At 39.3% G+C, this 27,750-nt stretch overlaps 2 protein-coding genes across 5 annotated transcripts; one reads left to right on the top strand and one right to left on the bottom strand.

Moving 5' to 3' along the window:
- Window positions 1-149: 149 nt before the first annotated feature.
- Window positions 150-17,163, bottom strand: cdhr2 (cadherin related family member 2). Its single transcript, XM_054598180.1, is given in 32 exon segments — window positions 150-308; window positions 390-450; window positions 792-875; window positions 972-1,085; window positions 1,230-1,351; window positions 2,039-2,174; window positions 2,515-2,586; window positions 2,732-2,820; window positions 2,924-3,020; window positions 3,775-3,926; window positions 4,028-4,077; window positions 4,358-4,429; window positions 4,534-5,124; window positions 5,206-5,275; window positions 5,383-5,622; window positions 6,883-7,126; window positions 7,233-7,294; window positions 7,395-7,556; window positions 7,689-7,708; window positions 7,711-7,837; window positions 7,945-8,151; window positions 8,389-8,495; window positions 8,583-8,658; window positions 9,002-9,148; window positions 9,527-9,649; window positions 9,743-9,832; window positions 10,025-10,114; window positions 10,199-10,249; window positions 10,356-10,495; window positions 10,615-10,674; window positions 10,760-10,816; window positions 16,989-17,163. Coding segments are annotated over 32 exon segments (4,047 nt in total).
- On the top strand, window positions 15,367-27,750 carry rnf44 (ring finger protein 44). 4 transcript variants are annotated; one of them, XM_054597923.1, is made up of 11 exons: window positions 15,367-15,456; window positions 18,883-19,075; window positions 19,685-19,907; window positions 20,095-20,262; window positions 20,724-20,897; window positions 21,024-21,185; window positions 23,580-23,695; window positions 24,012-24,099; window positions 25,143-25,264; window positions 25,361-25,460; window positions 25,580-27,750. In XM_054597923.1, exons 2-11 carry the CDS (start codon window positions 18,969-18,971, stop codon window positions 25,640-25,642), a joined length of 1,323 nt encoding a protein of 440 aa, XP_054453898.1. In that variant the 5' UTR covers window positions 15,367-15,456; window positions 18,883-18,968; the 3' UTR covers window positions 25,643-27,750. The 4 variants fall into 4 exon arrangements, with proteins under 4 accessions (XP_054453898.1, XP_054453897.1, XP_054453899.1 ...); XM_054597922.1 differs by lacking the exon at window positions 15,367-15,456 and adding an exon at window positions 16,804-17,325; XM_054597924.1 differs by lacking the exon at window positions 15,367-15,456 and adding an exon at window positions 16,806-17,325 and having other exon boundaries at window positions 20,095-20,214.

Raw genomic sequence — 27,750 nt, 5'->3', positions numbered from 1 at the left:
AATAACTCATTACTATTGGTCACAACAGAAGGCTACTTGAAGACACAAAGACTTCATACAACACCATCAATGTGTTTGACTGATTATAGAGAAGCAAAATTAGGTCCATCTGCGGCTGGGGGTCAGTGTCTCTCCCTTCTTTATTTCCATCACAGGTCTGTAGTGCTGAATAGAGGGTTACTAATACCAGCGCGAGGATCGCCAGAGCCTTTCTTTTGGCCCCGCTGAGCCAGGGCTGCACCCAGAGGCTCAATGTACTCCAGTGGCACGCGGTCACCCTCCTCCTCCTCCTCCTCCTGGATCATGTTCTAATGAGGAGCAGACAAGTTTTGAAATGTAACCGTATTCTAATTATTACAACTGGTTTGGACTTTAAAATGCAAACTCACCATTAAAGATGTATCTTTTTCAGGAATGCTCATATAATCAGCGGAGTCCATGGAGTTGAGGCTGTAGTGTAAAAAGAAAAACAAAGGGACCAAAGTTACCTCCATATGCCCAACTAACAATTTCATAAAGAAAGTTTTTTTCCCCATCAAAAATCCGTGTTAAGGTTTTTTGATTTAAATAAATGTCACATGCCAACGTTGGAGAGCCAGTCCTCCATCACAACACGCTGTCATGAGCATGCTGTGACAAAATGTTCAGCTGGAAACATTCCCAGTTCATCAACCAGCACGGCTACAGAGTGGAGCGCGAGGTCGTGTGTCACTGTGAGCCACCACCTTGTGACCGTGCAAATAACTGCTATCAACAGATGGCGGAGACAGTCCCAGAGAGGTTTACTTTACCTCACTTTGTCCACATCTGAGCTCTCCGCGTCCATGTCCAGGATCATGGTTGTGTCGATGTTGAGGTTGAGAACAGGATTAGCCCTGTTGATTAATAATGACATACACAGGAAGACAAACGTGTCATATTTCAAGTCATTTATCTATTCATTTTTCTCGTTAAAACTGTCGTCTCCTCACCCCTCCATGGTGTACTTGTTGGTTCCCGGCACCACAGGACCACTTTTCTGGTTGTCAGAAGTCACCATGGATGCAGAGTTCATGGCTTTAGCTGCCTTCAGCTTCCTCTTGTAGCTGTAGGTAGAAGTGAGTTTATTTGTGAATACAAAAAGTATGTCTCAAAGATTTTTAAGAAACTTCACTGTCACAAACTGCAGTTAATAGTTAGTTGTCCCATCAAATCCTGTCCCTAATTTTATTCCAAATCCCTTTTATTACTTTCTGCGAGTGCACATCAGTGAAGTGGTGAGGACAGCCAGCACGATGACGAGGCCGGCCACCATCCCAAGCAGGATGTACTTCACAGGGTCAGTGTCTGGTTCAATCACAGGAGCCTTCCCCTGAAACACAAGTAACAAATCCCTTTAATATATTTGTGTAAGTATATTTGTGTATGTGTATATCATTTTGTATTTTGCCACTTGTTGTCAGATCAAGTTCTGACTCATTCATTATAAATTAAATTAAACAAAAAAAAACAAATACTGTAATGAAACAAACATTACAGACATCTTGCTATTCTGCAATAAAATCCTCTGTCATAAAATTCAGATTATTATTATTTGCACATAAAAGTAATGATTAATAAAATTGTATTCATTATTTCGGTATTCAAAACCCAAAATCCGTCACCCTTGGTTCAATAAAACATATTAAGCTCAATATGTTGTAGTTTTGATTAATACTGTAGAAATGTACAACAATCAATTTTTTTAAATTAATTTGACAAATACAGTTTTGTCCTCTGCGTTGTTAATCAGATACCACAAGGCAACAAATATTCTGCAGTTAACAGTACTGATGTGCTCCTTGCTATGATTTCTTTTTCAGGGACTCACTGTGCTGTATAAAAGGAAATCTCTTCCAATACAGTGGAAAGTTATGCATCAACAGCAGCGGGAGAGGAAGTTATGGAAATCTAATCTAGCGACTAACAATGGGCAGGTAATGCTGCTTAATTAAGTTAAAGTAAGTACAACATGACAGAAAAGAGGCCTCAGAAAAACTCTAAAAGTGCTAATACTCACAATGTCCGCAAGGCCAAGCTCTATAAGTCCAAGAGAGTGTTGAGGATCAGAGATCATCCTTTCCACTTCAATAGGGATAAGAGCAGTCCCGTTGGAGTAGACAAAATATGCCACTATGATAGTGTTACCTGAAACCCTGAGAAAAAAATACAACACTATTATACAAAACACCTAAACACTTAAAATGATGAACCCAAATTAATTATTTCAGCTGTTTTAAATTCTAAATCAAAATAATATTTTGTTGCTGCAAGTGTCATCTACAATTATCAGCAAATAATTGGTCCTCAACAATATTGTTGTCTACAGGGGCATTGGCACCATCTAGTGGACAACAGTATACACATTTGAGTAAAAAGCTGAAGATTGTTTGAGTTCCTGTTGGAGCCAGCCAATAATTGGTTATCTTTATCTGTATTCACAGACTGCATCATATATTTTTATATACATTGAGGTGATGAGAAAAGAAAGCTTGCCTGGATGCTTCAGCAGTGTTAGACCTGATGGAAACAATTTCAACAGCAGTCTTTGTTGCAGCAACAAGCGCTCTGGAAATCCGGAGATCAGAGAAAATAGCATGTCCCCGATGAAAAACATGACAGTGTCAACTAAATTAAGCATTGAGAAATTCTTCAAGTCAGGGTCATCAGATTCAAATATTACTAAAACACAGTATAGCATGGAGAAATGTACCTGGTGATTTGGTTGAGGTTTTCTTCAATGAAGGATAGGGGTTTTGTAAAAGCAAGTTCCACTTTAAATGATTCATCAACTGCGAAAATCTGCATAATAATAAGAACAGAATTTCTAACTCCGGCTGAAGTCAAACTGTCCGTCTGGTGTTTTCATGAATGGAAATCCAGCCGCTTGATTTGAATCACTCACCTCCAGTACAGTGTGTCTGAAGAGGTTGGCGGTGTCAGTTGCACGTACTGTTACCAAATACTTCCCTTTCAGTGATGTATCAAGCGCCTCGCTAGTTCTGTGAAAAGTGGAATCAATCAGTCCAGCCATGGACAGATTTTGAGACAATGGGTCCCTTGGCTAAGACATATATAAGCCCAGCCAACCCCCACCCCTCATACACAGGGACAAGACACCCAGACGGAATGATACACATTAAGGTAATAATGTCCTTTTTTTGGTCATTTTCCGTCTCTTTTTAATTGTCTTTGTAGTCATCTATCTAGTCATTTTGTGGCTCTTTGTAGTCACTTTTCTAGTTCTTTTGTGTCTCGTTGTAGTCGTCCATCTGGACACTCTGTGTTTCTGGTTGCCTTGTCTGTCTATGTGGCAATTGTGTGTTTCTGTTGTGTGTCTCTTTCTAGTCATTTTGTGTGTCTTTGTAGTCAGTTATCTAGTTATTTTCTGTCTCTTTATAGTCATCGTAGTTGCCTTTATGGCTGTCTTGTGTGTCCTTGTGGCAGTTTTCTGTCTCTTTGTAGTCATTTTGTGTCTTTTTGTGGTCATTTTTTGTCCTTTTGTAGTTGTTTGCATTTCTGTTGTAGTTATGTGTCTCTTTGTAGTTCTTTGGTTGATGTTGTCGTATTGTGACTTTTTGTGTACTTTGCAAGTTGTTTTGAGTCTCTGTTGTTGCTTTGCACATCTTCTTAGTCACTATGAAGTCACTTTAAGTCTCTTTGTAGTTTTTTTTGTCTCTTTCCGGATCATTTTGCACTTCTTTTTAGTTGTTTTATTAACAAAATTATGATGCTGATGAATGACTTTGTACTCACTGAATAATTCCAACATATATGTCCTTTTGCTGTGTGGTGACGGCTTCGAACAGTATCCTCAGGTTACTTGTTTGATTGTTGGTGTCTTTAAATTGGACAGTGATTACTTCAAAGGTAATCTGCCTATTTATTCCAGAGTCGCGGTCTGTAGCCTGAGAGCAGCAAAAGATACAAGCAAGAATGTCTAGACTTCATGTCACATATCTCATTTACAAGCTGAAATCATGTCAGTTATTTGTTTTTCATTACTCACAGTGACTCCTGCTACCGATGTCCCCTTACTTGCACTTTCTGACACCACAACTAAAATCCAAAGAAAGAAAATCCATATTAAATTATAATTATAATGTTGATAAAAACACAAAATGACAACAAGTTGTATATTTGCACATTTTGCTTTGTTCAAAGGAGAACAAAAAATCAAGTTTATTGCTTTAATTTTTTTGTCAAATGACTATGACTAATGACTAATGCCTTTTGTTGAGCAGGACAGCTTGAAGTTCAGTTTAAAGGGGTCACAAGCCAAACAAAGGCTGCTTAAATAAATAAAATTAAACCCATAGGATCACAAATATACACTCACCAAATACAGCATCTGAGTAAATGAATTCTGGAGCATTGTCGTTGATGTCTTCAATGTTGATCTCCATTTGTCCTGAAATATTTCAAAAGAAAAATGAAGTAAATTGAAATGAGATGTGTGTGCAGGTCTGTATGCTTTTACTGCTTTTGTTATCTCTTCAACAACCCAATGCAAACCTGTTGTGACGCTATTGTTCTCTCCTTTCTCTGTGTACTTGTCCACCACCTGAGCCTTTATCAGCACCATGTCACATTGTTCATAATCCACTGTGTGCTCTGGGTTGACTCTGACCTCCCCCGTTGGATCCAGAATAAACCAGTTGCAGGGTGTCAGAGAAGTTGAGTTGCATCTGCATTCCATGGATTCAAGCTCGTAGACCAGTGAGTGGTTTCCATCTTTGTCCTGTGCTGTAAATATCCCAACAACCCCGCTAATGGTCGTGTTCTCCTTCACTATCACAGTTGTCACTGCTGGCTTGAACTCGGGCCTCTCATCGTTCACGTCCAACACATCCACCTCCACCAACACTACAGCTTTCTTCTGTTCCAGATCTGTTGCCTCCACCTGCAGTTTGAATTGCTTGCGAGCGCTCTCGTAGTCCAGCTCAATGTCGGGGTCCACAGTGATGTTTCCCCTGTAACCCCGCTCCTCTGCGAAGGTGCGAATGATGAAGCTGCCAAAGCTTCCTTCGATAATGCTGAAAGAAATACGGTCAAACTCTGCTGTTTGGTCCAAATCCATAGCTTGAACAAAACCCACAAAGGCACCTAATTGGATGGGAAAAATAATTACTATCCAGCCACACAATTATGACCACTTGAAATTGCTTTGCAAAGTTAAATACTGACCTTTTTCTCCTTCTCTGACAGAGAATTTGTAAGAGGAGGCTTCAAATGTTGGTGTGTTGTCATTGACATCCTGGGATGCATCAAATGAAAAAACGGACAATTATCATCTACGCCAGGAGTGTCAGCTTCAGTAGCAACACAGCACCAATACTTTGTTACAAACTGTTGAAGATTTACCTCTACATTTATGATAACGGTGGCCATGGTGGATAATGGTGGTGTACCCTTGTCAGTAGCAGTCACATTGAGCTCAATCACCCCGTTCAGCTTCGGGTCCAGGGCCTCACGATCAAGCTCACCCCTGTTTGTTAACACACCGGTGTCAGGATTGATGGTGAAGTTATCACTGTAGAGGCTGGGTACGATTCCATACACTATTTGGCTGTTAACTGTATCGGAGTCATCTGCATCAGTTGCCTGTCCATGTAAGAAACATTAGATTACATTAGTTACTTAATAATGCAAGTAAGCTACATTGCCAAAAGTATGAGAAGACCCGTAAAAGACATGTGGACACCCATATGTGACTGTTGGACATCTCAGTTAAACGCTATTGTCATTTACATGCAGATTTTGTAACCTGGCAGCAGGGATTTGCTCCCATTCAGCCACAGGAGCATTAGTGAGGTTGGGCCCTGATGTTGGGTGAGATGGCCTGGCTACCTGTTGTAGTTTATCCCAAAGCTGTTAGACAGGGTTGAGGCTTTGTGCAAGCCTATCACGTTCTTCTCCAACAAACTGGAAAAATAACTATTTTATGTCCCGTGCATTGTCATGTTGAAGCAGGAGAGGCGCCTCTCTAAACTGTTGCTACTTTATTGGAAGAATACTATTATCTAAGATATTATTGTATGCTGTAGCATAACAGGGATCTCCATTGATTTAACACATCTACAGTGAGTCAGTTTACAGGTGTTTTCTAGTACTGTTGTATATGAGAAAAAAAGTTTGTTGTGTCCCCAGAGGGAGCTGTGCGAAATCTGGTAAATTGCCTCAAATGATGTCACGTGATTCAGCATCATTTGGGGCTGAGGTCTACAAATCTGAAAATGAAAAGATCTTGGGGTGTGGAGTTAGGGAGACTAGACCTCTGTAGCCCGCTCCTCAACTAGCTTGAGGCTAAAGTAGCTACTACTAACTAAACACAACCGCATTTTCCATCAAACAGTTGGCGATTGAGTTGCAATGTGAGTAATGTAGGTCCCAGGTTTCTAATAAGGAAGAAGGCTTGGAAATAAAAAGACAATATCTCTGGTTCCGCTGCATCGATTTAGATTTTTGGTGAACTGACCAACTTCAGTTTGACAAAGTTATAGTGTGAAGTGTAGAGTGCTACATTGGTGGAGTGCTTTCTTAAGACCAACTCTTAAATGGAAATATGGGTACTATTGTCCAATCTGTGAAATCACCCTCAGACTATGAGGAAAAACAAAAATGTGTCACCATCCTTCATCCCTAAAATTCTGACAAATACTCCACAGTTTCGGGTTCCAAAAAGCTTTCTTCAAAAGTAAAGACGGTAAAGTATTTTTTTATTTTCCATTAAATTACAATCTGTGGAAATGAGGCCTTTTTTTTATGATACGGAGAATTAAATAAATCATAAATCCTTTTAAATATAGCACCAACACCTAAGAGTTGGATATATTAACTGTTCCCTTATTGTCTCATAGTTACCTCTATCTTAAGTTCAAACTCTTCACCCTCTTTAACAAACTCCCGGTAAGGGTCTCTGTTGATGATTGGGGCGTGGTCGTTGATGTCAGTCACAGTGATCTCCAGTACCGTGCTGCCGGGCTTGTCGTCTGTGTCTATGGCCTGCAGAGTGGCTGAATACAGAGATCTGACCTCACGATCCAACAGAGTTGAGTTTTTTACGTAAACTTTTCCCGTGTGTGACTCCACATCAAAATACAGTAGTCTGAAACACAGATACAGACGGTTCAGGGGTGTTGTCTCAGTTAGCAAGACAGCAACAGGTGCACAGTGGCTGCATTCAAATTAGCAGAATAACTGGTTTCCCATACATGCTTTCTGGAAGAAGTTTGTAAGTTAGGTTGCCTTGATCCATCGTGTCAGGGTCTTCTGCCTGGGGGGGAAAAAAACAACGTGTGTTCATCAAGTGCTATGTGTTACTTATATGCAAGCTTAGACTGTCTGAGTAAGAATCCAGATAGTAAAGGACTTACAGTTAAGGTGGCAAATATTGTCCCAACAGGAGAGTGCTCAGAAACGTTCAATTCATAGGTGTGCTCTGGGAACTTAGGGCTATTGTCATTGGCGTCCTTGATGTTAATAGTAACTGTTGCAGTGGAGTGGAAGGCGGGATCTTTTTCATCTATCGCAATGACCTGTAGCATATTACAACCATGGGAAGCAGCTCAGACTGATAAAGTTCTTTAAAAATATCACATATAAGATTTCCAAAAGATGAAAAATTTCACAATTATTATGATCATAGACTTGATTTTAATTGTTCTCACTTTCAGAACCATTTGATGTTTTTTTCAAAATCCAGTTTTTGGGGCTCCTTGACCAGAAGCTGAACGATGTTGTCTGAAGTTGTAAATCCTGGTTCCACAGAAAACACGTTTTTGTCATCTCCCTCCAGGGTAAGACGAGTATTGGCAGTCTGTGAAAATTCATGACATCATTTTGTTTAATTCACTCATTATGCAGAAAGATGCATTTTATTTTGTTTGAGAATGTGCTCTTCTTTTTGTTGATTTTTTTTCTCACCTTATCCAGATCTTTGACAGTCATGTTAATAAAAACAGAGCCCAACCAGTGCTCAACAACCTCTCCTGTGAAGTGACTCTCTTTCACACACTCTTCTCCACATTTGTAAAACTCCGGGCTGTTGTCATTGATGTCGATGATGTTGATCTGTACTGTTTCTGTGGCATAGGCTCGGACCCCGTGGATGTTTTCTTTAGACTCAGTAGCCTTAAACAGAACAAAAACTAAAAATGTCACTGTCTCAACGTTTGGGTATCTGAGTTTGTTCTCACATCCTCCCTCACAAACTCCTTGTATTCTTTTTGGCCTCCTTGTCTCTCATTACAGGAGCCGCAGGAGGGAGGATGAAGCTATGAAGCCTTATTAAGACGCAGAATGTAAGTAATTCAAACAATCATGATATTAAGTGTTAAAGCTGGTGTATTACTCAAAAAACAGCTGTACCTTTACAGTTAGGGTAACAGTGTCACCAATAACTTCTCTGTCAATATCCGACAGTACAGATATGAGGCCAGATGTTGAGATTGTAAACAGGCCCTCTGCTGTGGAATCTGTCAAACAATGTGGAAGAAACAAAAACATTTCTTACTCAATCGGTACATACAAAAAATTGTTCTAGCTGAGTTGATCAAGCTCACTTTCAATGCTGTAGATGATAACATCATTGACTCCTGTGTCCTGGTCCAGGGCAGTCACTTTTAACACAGGCTGGCCCTGGCAAAGAAACAAAAAATACTTTTACATTTACACACAACTCAAAGCAGGCTTACTGCCTGTAGATTTGTATATATCACAACACGATACGCAGCAGCTTTGTCACACAAAATGGCTAAAGATAGACATCAATCCTGGGTTTACACAAGAACATGCAGCTACATCAGAATTAAAAACAGATGTAACACAAAGAAAAGTAAAAATGTGCCATAACTGAATGGAATGCACTGGATGACATACTGGTTTGTAATTCATCTCCATTTCATTCACTGAAAATTAACATTAGTCCAGTTAAGCCACATTTTCCAATGCAGCACTCAGAATAAAATGCATCAGCACTTACCAAAACAGAATGCTCTTCAACTCTCCCTACGTAGGGATAACCAATGAACTGTGGGTCAAGGTCTGGGACATCCGTAACCGTAACGAAGGAATAAGCAATGCTTGACTGGTAATTTATTGTACTGTAATAACAACTACCTCCGCCATCCTGTAACGGGACAAACAAGGTTGTCAAAATTCTAAATTGTTATGTCACTTTTTTTACCACATTAATAATTCTAGATTATTAAAGTGATTTTTGACAACATTTAATTATCAGCATTATATGCCTTGTACAAATATATTTTTTTTATTCCTTAAACTTTTCATTTCATGGTTTAGGTGAAATATATTGGGAAAAACAACTGAATCCAACTTTTTGTAATATATGCTAATTCAGTTTCTTGCCCACAGTTAAATGAGAAGTTTGTCAACACTCCCAGACATGAGAGTGGCATCAATATTCTCACATAACTCTCAGCAAGAAAGCAAATAAGCTAATTTCCCAAAATGTCTAACTATTGCTTTACTATTGCATGGTACTTACAGTTGCGTTAATCTGCAGCCGATAGAAAGTGCTCAATGAAGTATAATTCAGACGTCCATTTAATTTGACTTCTCCAGTTTGGGGTGAAATGCTAAAAAGACTGAATCCAGTACTTGGACTAACCTAGAAAATACCACGTAAGTATTACATCAATAAAGTTAATGCAACATCACAATATGATATGAATCAATTACATGATTTACAAAAGAGGCTTACTTCATCAATGCTGTATCGAACAACAGCACCGGTCGAAGTGTCGGCATCAATGGCGTGTGCCCTAAAAAGTGTCGTGCCTACGGTGGTGTTCTGATGATTTGGAAGTTAATAAAAACAAAAACGGAAATGAAAAAAAGTAAATTCAACACACAAATATCTCTCAACGTTATCAACTGTGTAAGCTAATTTTGACATCATGATGGATTGGCAGTTTGATGCTGGAGTAGATAAACTGATTCATACATATGTTAAGAGAATCATTAACTGATATGTTTGACTTACTTCTGGGATCTCAATATCGTAAGGAGCTGCCTGGAATATGGGTCGGTTGTCATTGGCCTCTGATAATATGATAGTTAATCTGTCTGGTGACTGAAAGACATTGCATGGTGTATTCTGAATATAATATAATAACAAACTGATATGAATGGTTGATTAACATTAACTGAAACTTACAATATTCGGACCATCGGACACAGTCACTCCAAGTGGCATTACATTATTAATCTAGAATAAAGAAAATAAGAAAAAAAAATGTCTGAATTGATAAAACACATACGGAATACAAATTAAACTATTTAGTACTGAAGGCTCTCTAACCACCACACTTTACCTCTCTATCTAGTGTCGCACGGACTGATACACTCCCGCTGTTACTGTCAACTGTGAAGTAATTTTGATTGGGCGCAACGAGTGTAAAGGTCAATGGGTCATTTTCTGCGTCCGATGCGTCAATCGTGAACACGTGGACACCTATGGAAACAACATTGGTGGAACATATATAAATGTGTGCAGTAGTTGTTGAGGTATAATGTCACAAAAGTAAAACAAAATAGGTCTTCATAATTCACACACACACGTATATACGGTACCTATGGGGGTGTCTTCACACACAGTGTAAACTTTAGTGTTGATTGTGGGACTGGTATTTGCTGTAGAAAACAGACACATTATGAATAAATGTCACTTAGTAAAGACATAATGACAAAATTGAAATAAAATTAACTGAATACTCACCATTACTTGAGCCGATAAGGCACAACACTAGCATAATTCCTATGAGCCCCTCCATGTCTGCAAATAAAAAGAATGAGCAATCTGATAAGTAGAGCTGATTGATACAAGTAGTCAATTAAACAATTGAACACCACACTTGAATTTAACAAATTGGTTATACAGTGTTTCTCCTTAATAGTATTGAATAGTTTTTGCATCTATTCAACAATTCATTTTAATGACAATATTTCAGTCTGGCCCAAAGAGTTGGACCGGCCTTCTGACCATGAGACCTACATTGCTATCCATAGAGCCATGCTGCTAAAAATGATGACCAACTCAGCTTACATTGCAAATACTTAACTTAGCTTTGCTGCTTTTCTCTGATTTGTATTTTGTAAATTAGTATTATGATTTTATTTTTGGTTGGACACAACAAGCAATCTGAAGAATTCACATTGTGAGGGGCATGTCTGACTAAATGATTCATCGATTAATTGAAACAATGGTCAGCAGATTAATCAAAAATTGTAGCTTGCATCCCTAATTACAAAGCAAAATAAAAGATTATTCTGATAAAACCTTCAAAATTCAGACATTTAAGTCACTTATGTGATTCACTTATGGGTTGAAATTTAACAGCATATTGCACCTGGCCACACCCAAATAACAATGTGTTTTCACCACCTGTTGTGATGTCACTGAGCAGTGTCTCATAACATGTTGTAACGTTTCATGACTAAGAGAGCAGAGCTGCGTCAGCTCTCTGCCCTGTGTGACTTCATCTTTAATAATGATACAAATGGAGGTAATTAGACAAGATCTGCTTTATGTAAAATTGTGTTAAATTGGAGAATTAAATTACATCATGTTTACCAATGTAAGCAAGAACGTCTACAGTAGACACATTTGAATATAACATGAGCAACACTAGGGAACAAAACCTCTCAATCTCATCAAGATGAAGTTAGTCTTCAAGAGACAACAACAAGTAGGACATTGTACAGTACCCCTCGGTTAACTTACGTTTTTGACGGTTTGCACAACTTTCCCCGAATCTACTTTCTTATTGACAGAGACAAAAATGAATCTGCACTTTTGGTAGGTTTTGGATGTTATAAGCAATGATCTATTTTGAATATATTTCAGTATCATCTGGTTTTTAATGCTAGGACTTCAGCAGATGAAACACTCTGATATCTCCATGCTACTGAAAATTGTTTTAACTAAATATGTATCTATGAAAAGACGAGTATAGGCTATAAATACGCTAGAGTTATACAGTACAGTAGAAGATAGTTTACTATGTCAGATTCAACAGAGCAGCAAAAATCACATAACTAAAAACTAAAAACATCACATGAAAATGTAGCAATCAGACTTACCGATCGACATTCACTGAGGTGGTTCCGCTTTATGTCTAGATGAGACCTTTGGCTCTTGTTCCTCCCTGTGAATATTGCCTTGCAGTTGTAAATATAAATGATTAACACAAGTATGAGATGCACAGCCAATAACGAAGTAGTAAACCTTCGTGCGTATGTATCTTGACAAAACGCACCCAAAAACATTGCACTGAAGTGAAATTGATATATTAAACAGAAATATCCACCTGTTGTTTGCTCTCATGACTACTTTATGGTTGTTTTAAGCCTGGGTAGTAATGAGAGAAAGGAACAGGCAAACTTCTCACCCCATCATTGGCTGGCCAGCCCTGTCACTAGTAATAAATGGCAGCATGCCATACTGGGTCATCAGAACCCGGGAGCTCTTTCTGAATGGGTGATTCTGTTGTCATGGCAACAACAGCAGGCTCTTTGCTTCCATTGCGGAAGACCAGGGGCCTTTCTAAAACATGTCTCATCAGAACCAATCAGTGGACCAATGCCCTTTTCAAAAAGCACAGATCCATGTACCTCCCTAATGAGTTCTTCTCAGTAAGCCCCCCACCCCTTTTTTTTTTGCCTGCCCTCCTAATCAAAAGCTATTACACAAAGGATTATTTTCTCTTCTTCTATCTTCACACACTGGCCTCATTCATTATCAGACCTTTGCCCCTTCTCTTTACCCCAACAGAAAACATGTAACAGTGTGATTTTAAAATGGAGTCCTTGGAATGGTGGTAAATGAAAACACACTTCTGTCCTCCTTATTACTTATTGCAAAATATTTAGCTGTCATGCTAAATGCTCTTAAGAGAGAGAATTGTCGTTTTTTAAAAGGGATGTTCATGTTTTTACAACTGAGTCATGCTCATCCCAGTGACAATAGCATTGCTAACATGCTGATTCTTAGCAGGTATGGTGTTCACACAGTTCACCATCTTAGTATAATTTGTTGGCATGCTAGCACTTGATAGCTGGCACTCCACAGAGTGCAGCTGAGGCTGATGGGAATGCCTTACATATTTAGTACTTGGTCATAAACCAAGGTATTGACCAAATTAAATTGTAACCTCTCTGCTGACTGTTGGAGGGAAAGTCAAGTGATTATCAAAGTTTTTACAATTCATCTCAAGGGTGACATGCATGTACCAATACTGCTAGCATAGCTTTAAACACAGTAACCATACTAATTTGTCAAATTGACCTATAATGTGTCTTAAGTCAAAAAAGTAGTGTTTGCAATTGGAGAATAGCCTTTGTTTAGTACGTCGGGATTGAATGATTGATTGATGATGAGTGTATGATGAAAATCATTCAGTTAGTTGAACAGAATATGTGACCTTTTACAAAGACGTTTGCAACCAAAGGCAGCCTACGTGTGGAATATTATCATTCACATACTCATAAGCAACATCTGTCTTGGTATTGATGACATATCCTAGAACTCTGATACACATAAACCAATTAGACTTTGGTTTATGATTTACAGTACTGAACACGACACTCCCACTCTTGTCCCTGCAATGAAGCAATCTAAATTGTTGGGAGTGTCATCAAAGCAAATCCAGTAAACAGAAACCTAAAAATAAAAAAAATCTAACTTTAATTAATGATCAAACGATCACAGGGTTAGTCAGGGTGTGGTCTTTCCACATAGACAAGATGATAAAAAAATCCTGATAAGTATTGACGCACTTTGGCTCATGGATTAAGAAACATAAATGTCAATTACAGTTATAGTTATTTGTGCCAATACATAAATTACATTACATTACATTACATTACAGTCATTTAGCATATATATGGAAGGACCCTCTGAGGCATAATCCTTGTTTTGATGTAGTGTGGAGGAACTATATCAGTCTACTAAAGCAGTATCCATTTTGCCATATTATTATCTACTTCCTTAGAAAAAGGGACATTCATCTCTTTGGCTTTTGGGGGGATACTTGTGTCTCAGTGTATATCCTTCTTTCTTTTTTTAACTCACTCATCACATTTTGGCAGTAACAATATTAATGCCAAAATGTGATAAATGACTTCTAACACAAATGCAAATAAATCAAAAGTCTAGTGCACTGCATTAAGATCTTGCATGGGTTGAAATCAATGTTAACTCACCAGTCATCACTCATTCAACTGCTGGGGGAATAATGATCACTGAGGGCTCTATGTCTTTCAGTAAAAACTAAAGTAAGTCCTCTGTATAAAAAAAACAACAACTATGGACTTACAGTGTGCCAATCCTGCTTAGTGTCTAAACTTAACATAACCTGTCACGTGGACATTACTGAGGAGCAGAAAAGTAACAAAGTAGTTTTGACTTACTCTACTGTACTGTAATGTCCTGTCCCTTTACACTACAACTCTGGGTGATATATTGTTCTTACAACTTCACTGCATTTATCTGGCAGCTATACCTAATAGTTGTAGATTAAGATTGCACAAAAGAAACATATGATCAAGATAATATGATGCATTATGAGTTAAACTTCCCAATAAAGTAGGTAAACTTAGCTCAACCTCCACCATCAACATAGTAATGCTGTTTATAATTTACAAGCCAATTACATAATGACAGTCAGGAAGGGGCCATTCTTCATAATGAGTACTTTTACTTTTGATACTTTAAATCAATCAGTTAAATAATAAAGAGCCCTCTTGGATAAAACACGATGAAAAGCCCTCTGGGGTGCCCTTTAACCTTCTACCCATTGGTGCTCCACCGCAGGCAGCTGGTGCCTTGTTCCTTTTTTTCTGCCCCTCAGACAGCCCGAGCTTCTGCATTTGTCCTTCCCTCAAATGTTTTAATGTATTGGCTTTACCTTTATCAGTATTTTACACTTTGGCAATACTACTATTACTAAAATAAAGGTTCTGAATTCTTTATGTTTCTTCGCTTTCTCTCCCAGATTACAAATAAACAACCCTGAACTTTCCAGACAAACTGGAACACTTTTTTCTGTCCATTACGGTAAAAATGGCAGCACTGCGTGTGCTCTCTGCTCCTGAAACACGCAGAAATGGGGGTGTAACAGGGAATCGCAGAAACTCAAAGCAACCGTGTGACTGGATGACCATTTTCCAAACCAAAAAGTGGCGATTTCGGAAATAATCTCTTGGGTCACAAAACCATAAACCCGCACAACATACAGACAAAATGCATCGATTACATGAGCGTCTAATATTGAACACCTTTTTCACAACAGTGGTGAAATCCACGGAATGTTCCACACGGGAACAGCTGACCGTGGGATGCCGCACTTAGCCTAACGAGATGTGAACATTACAAGGGAAATATCAGTGATCAGATGTTTGCACATTAACAATCAGGTAACTACGCTGCTCCTCTCGTTATCGCTTTGTCTCGGTTGATTGTGGGGCTTTACAGTGCGTGTTTACGGGGGATGGTTTGACGGGCTATCAGGGCTGTCATCCTGCTGATCCTCCAGCCCCTCCTTGTTTTGCTGCTACCGAGTGCGATGTTGTAATGTTTACATTTAGTCAATGTGGCATACCACCGTTGCTATCCTCATACAGCTCTGTGTTAGGCGTGTACACGTCGGGATGCATTCATGTGCTTTGCAGTGGAGCATTCAAAACAGACGAAGGCATTATTTATTAACTCTTACTGGAGAAAATGGGCCTGATTGCTAGCTCATACGGCCTAATAAAGCTTCATAATCCTCGATTGAGGCATCACATAAAGTATTGTGCAGCTCCATTTGCTGGCCTACAACAATATTTAGATTATACATTTTGTGCACTAGTTGGTGAAGGGTGTTTGTGATCATGCAAGTGCAATATTACATAACCGGCCGGGTAGTGTACCGGACACTGTGGCCTCCAGTGAGAGTCAAAACAGTAGAGTTTTAGACCAACATTTTAGGTTTTGCAAAAACAGTGTTCATGCAAAAGAGACACTTGGTGTAGCCTATGTTTTCAGTGGGCTAAAGCTAATTATTTAAAATGCTATTTTACTTTTGGTCGAAATTGCTAAATTGATCACTTCTGTTTTTGTGTTTGAAGTGAGACAGGTTGCCTCAAGAGAGATGCTTAAGTTGAGAAATCCCCCAAAACTTTTCAGGTCAGTAATGGTCAAATGGTTAAATAATATGTTCCTGATTTGGAAAGAGTTCAACCTCTGGATAACTTTTATTTTTATTTTGTACTTTCTAGTGACTGGCTCTGGTGGAATAAGTATTAATCTATTTACTTAAGCGTCCCTACACACTATAAAAAATACAACATTACCAGATAAAGTCCTGAATTTTACTTGAGCAAATGTAGAGAAGTATTTGCAACATAATGCACTTCAAAGTAAAAGTATTCATTGTGCAGCATGGCTCCCATTAGTGTTGCTGAACATTAATGGATCATTATTACTAATGCATGCAAGCGCTTTAATGTATAAATGTTGAGGAGAAGCTTCAATTTGAATTGCTTTATATAGGCACTGCTTAATAGTTCAATCAAAGCATCAATGTAGGAAATGGAAATAAAGTAGAAGCACCTCAAAAATATGCAAATATACAACTCCAGTAAATGTATCTGCTTACTTCACACCACTGGTGACTTCTAGTTGCACTATAAATCTGCCTGTGCTATAGGTGGCAAGATGCAGTACGAAAAGTAACCCAAAAAAAGGTCAGATTATTCGGTCTGAGGGATATTTAATTATTTATTTGTTGAGTGTTTGTTGACCTCCTTTGTTTGGAAGCTACAAGTAACAACCGGAACTGCTTGTTTTGATACATTGTAGCAAAGGCTGTCTGGGTGTCTGCTGTCTGTGTTTGCTGCGCTCTGATTGGTCCCTCGCAGCAGGAGGCGTGGCTTCGTCATAACAATGCATTCAAGGGACATACACCCGCCAAGGAATGTTTCCTGTCGTCGTGTAGCGAATGTCCTCTTGTCACATGTCCGGCGGTGTTTCCTGCTCAGGTGAGCGCTGCCCTCAATGGACAGGACGTCTTGTGCGCTTTCTGGAGAAACAGAGAGTCTGTGCAGCAGCTGGAAGCGTGCGTAAGCGCCGTCCGACATTGTCCAAAAAATCTGTCGGGGAAAACAACAACAGCAGACTGGTCGGGGGGACAGTAGTCGCTTTGGGGTGCAAGGATAACCGGATGGGCCACGCCATTTCAGAGGCTGCAACAAACATCTCCCATCGCTCCTTCTCATCGAGCAAGCAAAGTAGCCAAGAAAGTAAGATGTGGTGTGTTGTTGGCCAACTCACATGGCCTGTAACCCGTGCGCAACAATGCTGGTTTATGCCTATGGTGTCACGTGGCACATGACTATAATATGCAGTGTTAATGTCCTAAATTCAGCATTCTGACTAAATGGCTTGTCGGCAGCAGTTTTCTGCAGCTGGTTGGGACAAAGCGTTAGCCTGGCGTGGCTAAAGTTAGCTGCTCTCCTTCACCAGGGGACGTCGACGCGTCCCGGACAGTGAGGGACCCACCGGGGGGTCATGTCGGTGCTTTTACGCAGCCGTGTGTGTGAGCGCTGGGCTTAACGTGGTGTTTGTAAGAAACGGTGTGGCGGTGCGGTGGCTTCCTCTAGCGCATGTTGGCGAGCAGTTCCGCTTGCCTTTCACATCTTTTGTTGTTGCTTTGTCTCTTGAGCACATGGCTCTCCATGTTTTTGTTCAGGCAGGCTACAGCGACCCCTATTTATTCTGCCCTCGAATATACCGCAACAATTACACTGCCTCTTTAACAATGTACAATAGTGCCATTCTATTTAAGCAACACCTGTAAAGTGTTTTATTATACCCTCAAATTAAAATTGTAACTTTGGAATTTGTACAACTAGACTGGCTTTTCTTTCTGTGTTAGAAATTACATTGATTTGGGTTCAAAAGGCCCAGATCTGGATCACTTTATTAAGGGCCATCAAACTTGTAATTGTCGTATGATATGTGTTAAAACACTGTCATGTGTTTTAAAATGTAATGTAGTTTTCAAGTATATTAATAAAGCGGCAATTGAAAGTGCTACTGGGAAATTGGAGCAAGTGAATATGAATTTTAGTTTTTAGAAAACACCTAGCAGTCATAACGGGTGGCCAATGTCATCTCACAAAAGGGAAAAGATGTAAAAATAAAATGTATACATTTAAATAACAAGAAACCTTGAATGTGCCCACAGTTGTTTTGTATTTAGGCCATTTCCAATGAGAATATTTGAAGTGTAGAAGTGAGATAAAAAATCCCTGAACAAAAACACGTGCTTAGGTAAAATACAAAGTCACAAACATTTTCTCAAATCATCCAAACCTAATTCCTATATTCCTATTTTGGGGGGGATTTACAGCACAGCTAATTTACAATCTGATTGTTTGAGAATAAACCTTAACTGTAAAGGAGAGTAGTTGTCACCAACATCGGGTGAGTGGTCATCATAGAAATTATCAATTTATATTGTAATTCAAAGTTATATTTTATTTGCACATAGTTATATAATCCAGTATCAGTGACATCATTTTAAATCCCATTGGGGTATGTGGTGTATCAAGCTTGAAAGTCTGTACATTTAGGATATGATGTGTAAAAAGGTGACTGACACTGTACAATTCCCACTTGATAGCTGGAATATGCCTGTTGTAAAGAGCTAAATTAGCTACCTTTAGTATTTTTTTTACTCCATGGCTTTCCACGACCAAACTGTGTACTCTGTTGATAGATACATTATATTAATAAGCTCTGTCTGTAGCATAAGAAGCAGGGTTGTGATTTTGTCAATTGGTGTGTTTTTGCAGGGTTGAGACAATCAGAGGCAACATACGAGTGCCTCCACTGTACAGTTTCCGTTCCCAGAGTGTGACTCGTCTGCACGACGTCACCAATGCGACCATGGGAAATAGCAGTAAATAGGCTGCCACCAACAGCCCCATTAAATCCAAGGAGGTTCCTTGGAGAGCCCTGCAACGCCCCGGTGCATCTCAGGAGAAGGTACAAACTTTGCCTTGTCTTTCCTTAAGACACTTTTTTTTATATAAAAGACACTTTTCATTTATTTTGTTGAATTTCACTTTAAAGTATGTAAACTGACATTGGGATACTTCTAACATCAACCAAATGGTAGTTTAGTGTGTGACTGTTGCCTTACCTACGGACAAAAAACTCATAATGCACCTTAATTATTCCTAAATGTAATTTAACATTAAGTAAACATAAAATTGTTACATACAACATGTTTACCAGGCTTTATCCAGCAAAACTGCACTCTGACTCGTTGAAAAAAGGGTGATTTTCAAGCACCATAAGCCCTTGTCAACATAAACTTAATAAAAACTTGGAAGTATGACTTGCTTCTTTCCTCAAAAGATATTTAAGATTCCAAAGGAAGAAAAAAATTGCTACATTGTGTTTTATTTAAAGTATGCTAGTAATTAAATGGTATATTAACTGCACTGCATTTTAATTGAGCTATTGGTCTTACCGCACATTTGTTTTGCAACATTCGCACATACATTTATACACTGGTGGCAGAGGCTGCAATACGATGTACAATGTATTGAACTGTCTGTGGCAATTTTGTTATTCTGTGTAATGTTACAGCCCACCAGTGAGACGCCAGTGGGGGAGACGAGACAGGCCTGTACTGCACACTTCTCTGGTCCAGGATGAGAACTTCCATCATCTGCTTTTCTCCCAACATCACCAACAGGTTCCTTTAGATGAGTCCAGACAGTACAGCCGCACCAGCACACCACCACGCATGCTTCACCCTGCTGCTCACCTGCCCCAGCAGAGCCCCATCATGGTGGATCTACATGACCAGGTAACTAAATAAGAACAACCTGATGGGTACAGTTGTGGATGTGTTGTCTGTCCAAACATGTTTCTAAGTAATGTGCATATTTACTATGAAACATGCCTGGTGTTGTGTAATAGTATACATTAGTTCTTTTTTGCAGACACGCAGATTGTGAGTCACCCCATCTCTCCCCCCATTCTTTTCTTTAAAGATGCACCAAGGATCCGTTCCAATATCATACACTGTTACAACGGTGACGACCCATGGATTTCCTATCCACACCGGGCAGCCCCTTCCGGGGTGCAACACTCAGCAGCTCCCAGCATGCTCGGTAATGTTCAGCGGACAGCTCTCTCTGCTCTGCTGCCTTCCTCCTCCTGTGAGTTTGAAAAGGAAGAGCCCAAATGTCAGTGGCATCCATGTAGCACACCATACCAGCCATGCAATCTGTCACCTTTCATGACTAACAAATATCTGCTGCTGTTACTGTGCAGGATTTGTGGTTTAGTCTTGATGTAAGCACAAGAAGTAGAAACAGTTAAGCAACATAAAATATGATTCTGTAGGGTATTTAGTGTATGTGTGGAAACAAACAGAATAATAATTAGTGTCGTGCCAATACTGTCAGTGGTGTGGTTTTATGTAATCTCTTCTGTTCACTACACGCTTACAACATGCTTTTATTATAATTGCCCTACTGCTTATGTAAGGAAAACATTTGCTTTAGTTAGGGGGAGACTGCTTCATAGTGTAATTAAAATGATAACATCAATAAAATTAGGGGGGGATTTTATTTTATTTAAATTCTGTCCGCTCTTGTGTATTTTTTTCTCTCTACAGCTCATACAGGCATGTACCATGCAGCATATGCCAGTGTCTTATCAAGCCTTTCCACCCCTGATCTCCAGCGAACATTTTGTATTGCACCCAACCCCATCTGTACCCCCCCACCAGCCACCGCACCTTACTCCTTTGAGCCAATTTGTCCCTTTACAGCCTCAGCACCCACGCATGGTGAGTAGTCCACAGCATACACATGCTCATGAATGAAAACAAAGCATGTTGAATGTTATCAGTAGCTTTTTGGTTTGCATACATATGTCTCAACACCATTTCCTGTACATCTATCTCTCCTCTCAGCCTCTACAGAGGGTAGACAATGAAGTTGACCTAAGAGGGGACCAGCACCCATTAGGGACCTTCTCCTACCCTCCCTCTCATCACCCACCAGCGCTGCCTCCTTCTCTGCCCCTACAGTATCTTCCTCAAGAGCCTCTGCATCAGGAGCTTCCCTTTGGTGTGGTAAGACGGCCTTTCTTATATGTTTTTGGGGAAATTGACAGTGCACTTATGACTAATATTTTAGAAAAAACGGCGTGGGATTGTTTGGACAGTGGATTGTGCTTGCAGGAGGCTGTTCGATCCTTTTTTTTTTGTGGAGTTCCATTCTGTTCTATCAGACCTGTAGCAAACACCGTCACTACTGCTAACTACAACAGCTTTGAAGCTTATTGTCTCATAATGGGCAAGTGTCCTTGCAAAAAAGACCTAAAGGTGCTAAGTTCCAAATTCAGAGCATATCCATAATTGAGAGATTGTCTCCACACTTAACATGGTAATGGCTGAGGATGGCGGCTTGCAGCTAACGGTGCTAAAAGCACAAACTGTGCAAACAGAGGCAACAGTGCTGACACAGATAACTGTGTAGACCTGAGGGGGATATGAAGGGTGGATGCTTTGCTTTTTGAACATGGCATAGGACGGGACTAGCCAGTGGGGCACACACATTTGGGTCTCACATGCATTAACATACACTTGTAGCCAGACCAGCTCCTTCAACAAAGCTCTGAGAAGCCCCGATAACAACACACAGATGAAGTGTGACTTCATTCACTGCTCAGGTAGACATTACTCCACTATATCTTTACATAGCAAATTGTTGTTTGATGCTAAATTAATGCTCCAAATTTGGAATTCAGCACAGTTTAAATGAACCTGAATTAATTCATAAAATTTGAGTGGCTAATCAAGCCATCCATTTTATGCCAAGTATCCACATTCAAATGGTCCAAGTTTAATTGGGAAGAAAAATATTTATATCATTAGAAATGATTGTTAAATTATTCTAACAGCGTGCTGAAAGAAGAGGGAAAAGTGACCTTTTTGGTTTTCCATCATACTTTCATACTTTGCTGAAATAATTGTGAAACAAGCATTCCATTACATTACAGTCATTTAGCAGACGCTTTTATCCAAAGCGACTTACAATCAGTAGTATATTACATATCATTCACCCATTCACACACTGATGACAGGCTACCATGCAAGGTGCCACCATCAGACTCTAACTAACATTCATGCAACATCCAGTCCACACCGATGGCAAGCCTTCAGGAGCAACTTGGGGTTAAGTGTCTTGCCCAAGGACACATCGACTGCCAAAGCCGGGTATCGAACCACCGACCCTCTGATTGGAGAACTACCTTGCTCTCCACTACACCACAGCCGCCCGCATTACATTGCATTTTATGTGGTATTAAAAAGGACTTAAATTTTACTCTGTAAACCCTGCAGAAACACTGAGTACAACTGCCTTCTCATACTGCTGGCCACTGAGTAGCTATATTGCAGCAGTCTTGGCGTTTCTAACTTGCTCAAAAGCACCAAGATGGTAGTTGGGGGGGCACGTGTATCATACCTAAGAAGGTGCATATAAGTAGGGGGTACTAGTGTGAGTAAAACTAAACTTAAATAGATGTCCAAAGGCCAATTATTAACTAATACCATGAATTTGCTGTATTGCATTGCAGTAACTGCTCGAATTCATTGATGTTTTAAGTTCCGCTATTCCTGCTATGAGGGGTCTAAATCTCTGTGTAAAAGGTGTATGAATCTTATTTATTTTGGAACAATAAAGAAATAAGTGTTCAGATTTATGCTTAAAACTAAATGGCAGTTATTTAGATCAAGATTGACAAACCTTTGACAGGGAAGAAAAGAAAAGCTGGTGATGCTCACAAAGATTAGCATCAAATAAATCCAAAATATGAGGAAGCTTATCTTGCTCTGAAGTTTATTTTAAGTATAACTTAGCACAGTAATGATAATGAAATGTATCTTGTGCCTAAAAAGTCTGGCAGTTTAGGCAAAGTCTAACTTTCAGTTAAGTAAAAAAAACTCATAATTTGCTCCTTTTTGTTACTGGCTAGTAAAAATGCTATCAAATGTCAGAATAAAGTTTGGGACCTAGTGTCTTAATACGGCAAGACATGTTTTTTGCTTTAATAGTTGCTCATTGAAAAGCAACCAAATGACTTTGCTTAACATAGCATATTCTTACATTACTCGTTTTCAGCTACAGCTCGGTCAGAGGTGCCTTCCAACCGCTCTAAAGCCGCCACATGTTGCATCTCGTGTATTTGACAGGTGCTGTTATGTATTCCCATATGAACTGTTCCAAGATAATTGTCGCATTACTATAAAACTGCTCTTGTATGCACTGTTCTAACTTTTTTTTTTTATTATACTTATTTTGGTCACCAAGAATTTTCAGTGTGTCTTTATTTCCTAAACAATATCCTTCTAATGCAGTAAGACTACTCTTAAACTTGCTATCAAATGTTTATTATCAAGTTCACTTTAGTCACAGACTTCTGTTCAACATGATTCCCTGAATCTCTGTGTGTCATTCCTCAGCCATATCCCCACATGCTGCCCCGGCGAGTGAGTGGACAGAGATACCGGTTGCAGCAACCTCTACCCCCTCCTCCTCCCCCTCCATCTTACTACCCAGGCTTTCTCCCTTACTTCCTGTAAGTACCTGCAGTACAAATCACCCTGTTTGTGAAGCAAAGCAATTTTATTTATGTGGTTATTTACTTGAATGTCAAATAGATTTTACTCAGGTACTGGCCTCAGCAATCAACTATTCTACTATGTCAACACTGCAGCCGAGTAAGGCTTAATAATATACAATCTGGCTTCTGCATCTCTACTTTTCAAGCAGGATAGAAGCTATCAACTCTAGCTCCCCCTTGTTTCTGGTGTTTGCAGAAGAGGTGCTGCTTCACAGTGAAGTTGCAGTGATTGTGTTGATGCTCAACAAGTTTTGTTTCTCTCTGTGCTCAGGTCAATGCTTCCTGTGCCTCCAACAGCAGTGGGCCCAGCAATCAGTTTAGACCTGGATGTGGATGATGTGGAGATGGAGAACTATGAGGTTAGTGTTCATTTTGGCTGCAATTATTTTAGATAAAAATGCTCATTTGTTTTAGTAACATTTTAGTCATTACTACCCTTTCTCTACCCTAACGTTTCATATAGTTTTAGTCGCAGAAAAGTCATAACAGTTTAGTCAACCACTAGTCATTAATGTTTTCTCTCTTAATTAGTTTTTTTTAGACCTGTGTCAAATATAATTTTCCATCAGATTATACTGATTTATATAAATGCTAGACTAGATTGACGGACTATATAGTTCAGTCAAAACAATAATATTGTAATTTAAGTCAAATTTATTTCACATAACATTTCATCTTATCATTATCTGATGAAAAACAGAGGTTGAAAAATTAAGAATGCACCTTTTGTAGGGATGGGCATTTCAAGAAGAATACTATTCGATCATTCTATGAAATCCGTAAATACTGTGTGAAGAGGCGCCATACTTTCAAATTGAACTCGATGAATTAAGCGTTTACTTTGACCAAATTGGTGGAACAGTGCAAAAAGACCGTTTTGGTGAGTTTTAAAATACATAAAAAAAATGTTCATACTATAATTTAGTCTTTTTCGTCAACGATATTACATGTTTGATATGGTTACTGTAAGTGTTTAATGAAGTCTGTGCCATCTTACCACAGTCATTTAAAAAGGTCGTTGACGAAGATATTTTGTCATAGTTTTAATTAACGAAATTAACACTGGCTTAGCTTGATGGTTTATGGAATAGCAAATTAGTCTTGATTAAATCTTTTTACACACATTGAATATACAGTATAAACTGGGTTTGAGCTGTCTTCATTTTAATTAGTTTGGTCATTAGTGTTCAATCCATTGTAATCCACTTGGAATTACAATTAATTTCATATAGAGGTGCTGATGGTTTACCTTAATTTGGAAAATGTTTAATAATTTAGAATTCTGACAGAGCATCAGAACCATACATTCTAAAAGCTAGAAATAGTACAAGACCTTTTTTAGTGAAAGGTTTCTGTCTCTTGCTCTCACACTCTCCCTCCCTCCCTCCCTCCCTGTGCTTAGGCGTTACTGAATCTGGCGGAGAGGTTGGGTGAAGCGAAACCACGTGGACTCACTAAAGCCGATATAGAGCAACTTCCGTCCTACAGATTCAACTCAGAGAATCATCTATCTGAACAAACGCTGTAAGCCTTTTCCTCCCCTTTTGATTAAGTAAACTACTTATTCAATCACAATAGATGCATTTATTTCCTGTTAACTCAATCCTCTCTTCTCCTCAGGTGTGTTGTGTGCTTTAGTGACTTTGAGTGTAGGCAGCTACTTCGGGTATTACCTTGTAACCATGAATTCCACGCAAAGTGTGTGGACAAATGGTTAAAGGTAAGTTCATGCCAGTTTTAATAAGCAAACTTTTTCATAGTGTTCTCTTAATTTTATATGAATATTTTGATATGCTGTGCTTAATACATTAATGCTTAATGTCGCCGCTTTACTTCCAGACCAATCGCACTTGTCCTATCTGCCGAGCCGATGCTTCGGAAGTACACCGGGAGGTGGAGTGAGAACTGTCTCTGAGTGCTGAACTGGAAAGCTGCACACACCAGAGTCTCTCCCAAAACTGGGGACACCTGCCACCTAACCTGCGTCCACCAGTAAATATAGCTTACCAACCCACCACTCCTGCCCCTTCCTAAACAATAAGCAATCCAGGATTGTTTTCTGGAGCCTGTTGTACCTCTGCTGTGCTTCATTGTCCAAGTCTCATGAAACCCACTGCCTATCGCAGCCTATAGCCAGAGTTCTGGGATCTCCGGCCAGTTCTTTCTCTGCCCCCGTGTTGCAGATTCCAAAGATTTCCCCTACAATGCATTATTTGCTGCTTTTGTTTACAGGGTTTCATTTTTATTTGGTGGATTTGGTTGTGGAGTTCAAGAAAAAGTGGGAGTCCTGCATTGGAAGTGGTAAGTCGGAGGATGATAGGCTGGACACCTAGTGCAATTAGCAGAAAAAATAATAGGAACGCTTCAACATGGGTGTCTGTGTTTGGAGGCGATGCCTGACCATCATAGATGCATGTTTGTGTAGATGTTGGGCAAAGTGACTTGTTAATAATGTATGTTCTGCAATAATGTATTGATCATTTAAACAGTTTTACCCCATATTTGTTTTAGATTTGCAAATTCTATTGTGAAAGTGTGACTTGCTGTGGTTAAACGCAGATTCTGTTAAGCCCGACGTTATGGACTGCAAGTGATGGGACATGCAACTGTGGGGTTTCTTCTACTCCTAATTATCCTCTCTGGAACACAGATGTGTTCAAAAGCAGTCATGGATTAACGGACTGCGTCTTTTTGAGGTCATCTGGCATAACTGCACAAGTGCTACATCCACCCTCCACGTCAGCATTGTTCCTCTGGCAAGCGTGTATGCGTGTGTACATATAGTGTGTGTGTGTGTTTGTCCTGTTGACAGAGCCAATGCATTGTGTAACCACTGGATACAGGGCAGCATGCTAGGATTTGCATGAACTGTTGATTCAGACTAGCAATATTTTAATCAAGCATTGCCACCAAAATTGTCGAATTTTAAGAAAAGAAGAGACAAATAAGCATACTAAAAGAACTGCTTGCTTATTCAGAAAGCACCACAAAGGAAGACTAGCATGTGGTTCCACCGTAACTGCTTTTAGGGAGGGGAATCCCCGTCTGAAGGCTGTGCTGATGCCATAAAGCTCTGGAGGTCTGTGCAGAAAGCAATATGTGCAGTGAGTGGCAAGTTTTAAATGAACTTTCTTCCCCTTTTAGGAAGACTAGGATTTTTATTTCATTGTTTGTGAGCCAAATCCAATATACAGATATAGCCTACCGTTCAAGATTTCAGATCTGCCTTCGTATGACCTTGACAAGCACAAACCTATAACTAACCCTGAAAAAACTTTGTCATTTCCACTTGTTTTGAAGGTATGCTGTTAAAAAAACGTTTATTTATTTGCTTTATCTTCTAGAGAAAATACATTGAAGGAAACAGTTGGAGCACTAACATGTTTGTGTAATGTATGTGTTCTAATTTCTACTAAACTTGGTCAGGTCATTGTCTTAGGCCATGGTAATGGTGTTGTAAAAGAGCAACTGTACGTATAGCTTCAGTGTGAATGCTTTTAGAAATCGTCTGAAGACAGAAGAATGTTGAAAAAACCCTTGTAGAAGTCACTGGTGACACTCCACGATACTTCAACTCTGTATCCCACAGTGATTAGGACGGGGTTCAAATGACACAGAGCTGGAGTGTTCAGTAGTGTAGAAACACTGTTAGACTTCTAGTTCCCTGCTTGTGTTCACTCTTTAAAAAAAAAAACCCAGTGTATGTTTTCGGGTGGGTGGAAAGAAAAGCAACAAATGGACTTTTGCTTTGAATTCACTCTTGTCTCTTAACTGCCCCACTAAGCACTAACAGGCAGTTGTAACCTTTGCTTTTAGGTGTAAAGGGATCTTGCCTTTTCTTTACTTTTGTTTCTAAAGTGAATGTGAGTCTTTGATGTGTGTGCCACCTTCAAGAGAAAAAAAGAAGCCATTTAATGAGTTAAAACCCACAGCTTTGAGAATTAACCTATGTGTACATATCTATTCGCTGGCATATATTGTAAGTTTAAAAAAAAAAAAAAAAAAAAAAA

The sequence above is a fragment of the Anoplopoma fimbria genome, chromosome 4 (genome assembly GCF_027596085.1).
Source record: "Anoplopoma fimbria isolate UVic2021 breed Golden Eagle Sablefish chromosome 4, Afim_UVic_2022, whole genome shotgun sequence".
Taxonomy (NCBI): Eukaryota; Metazoa; Chordata; class Actinopteri; order Perciformes; family Anoplopomatidae; genus Anoplopoma; species Anoplopoma fimbria.
This window is presented reverse-complemented; position numbering and strand designations above follow the sequence as displayed.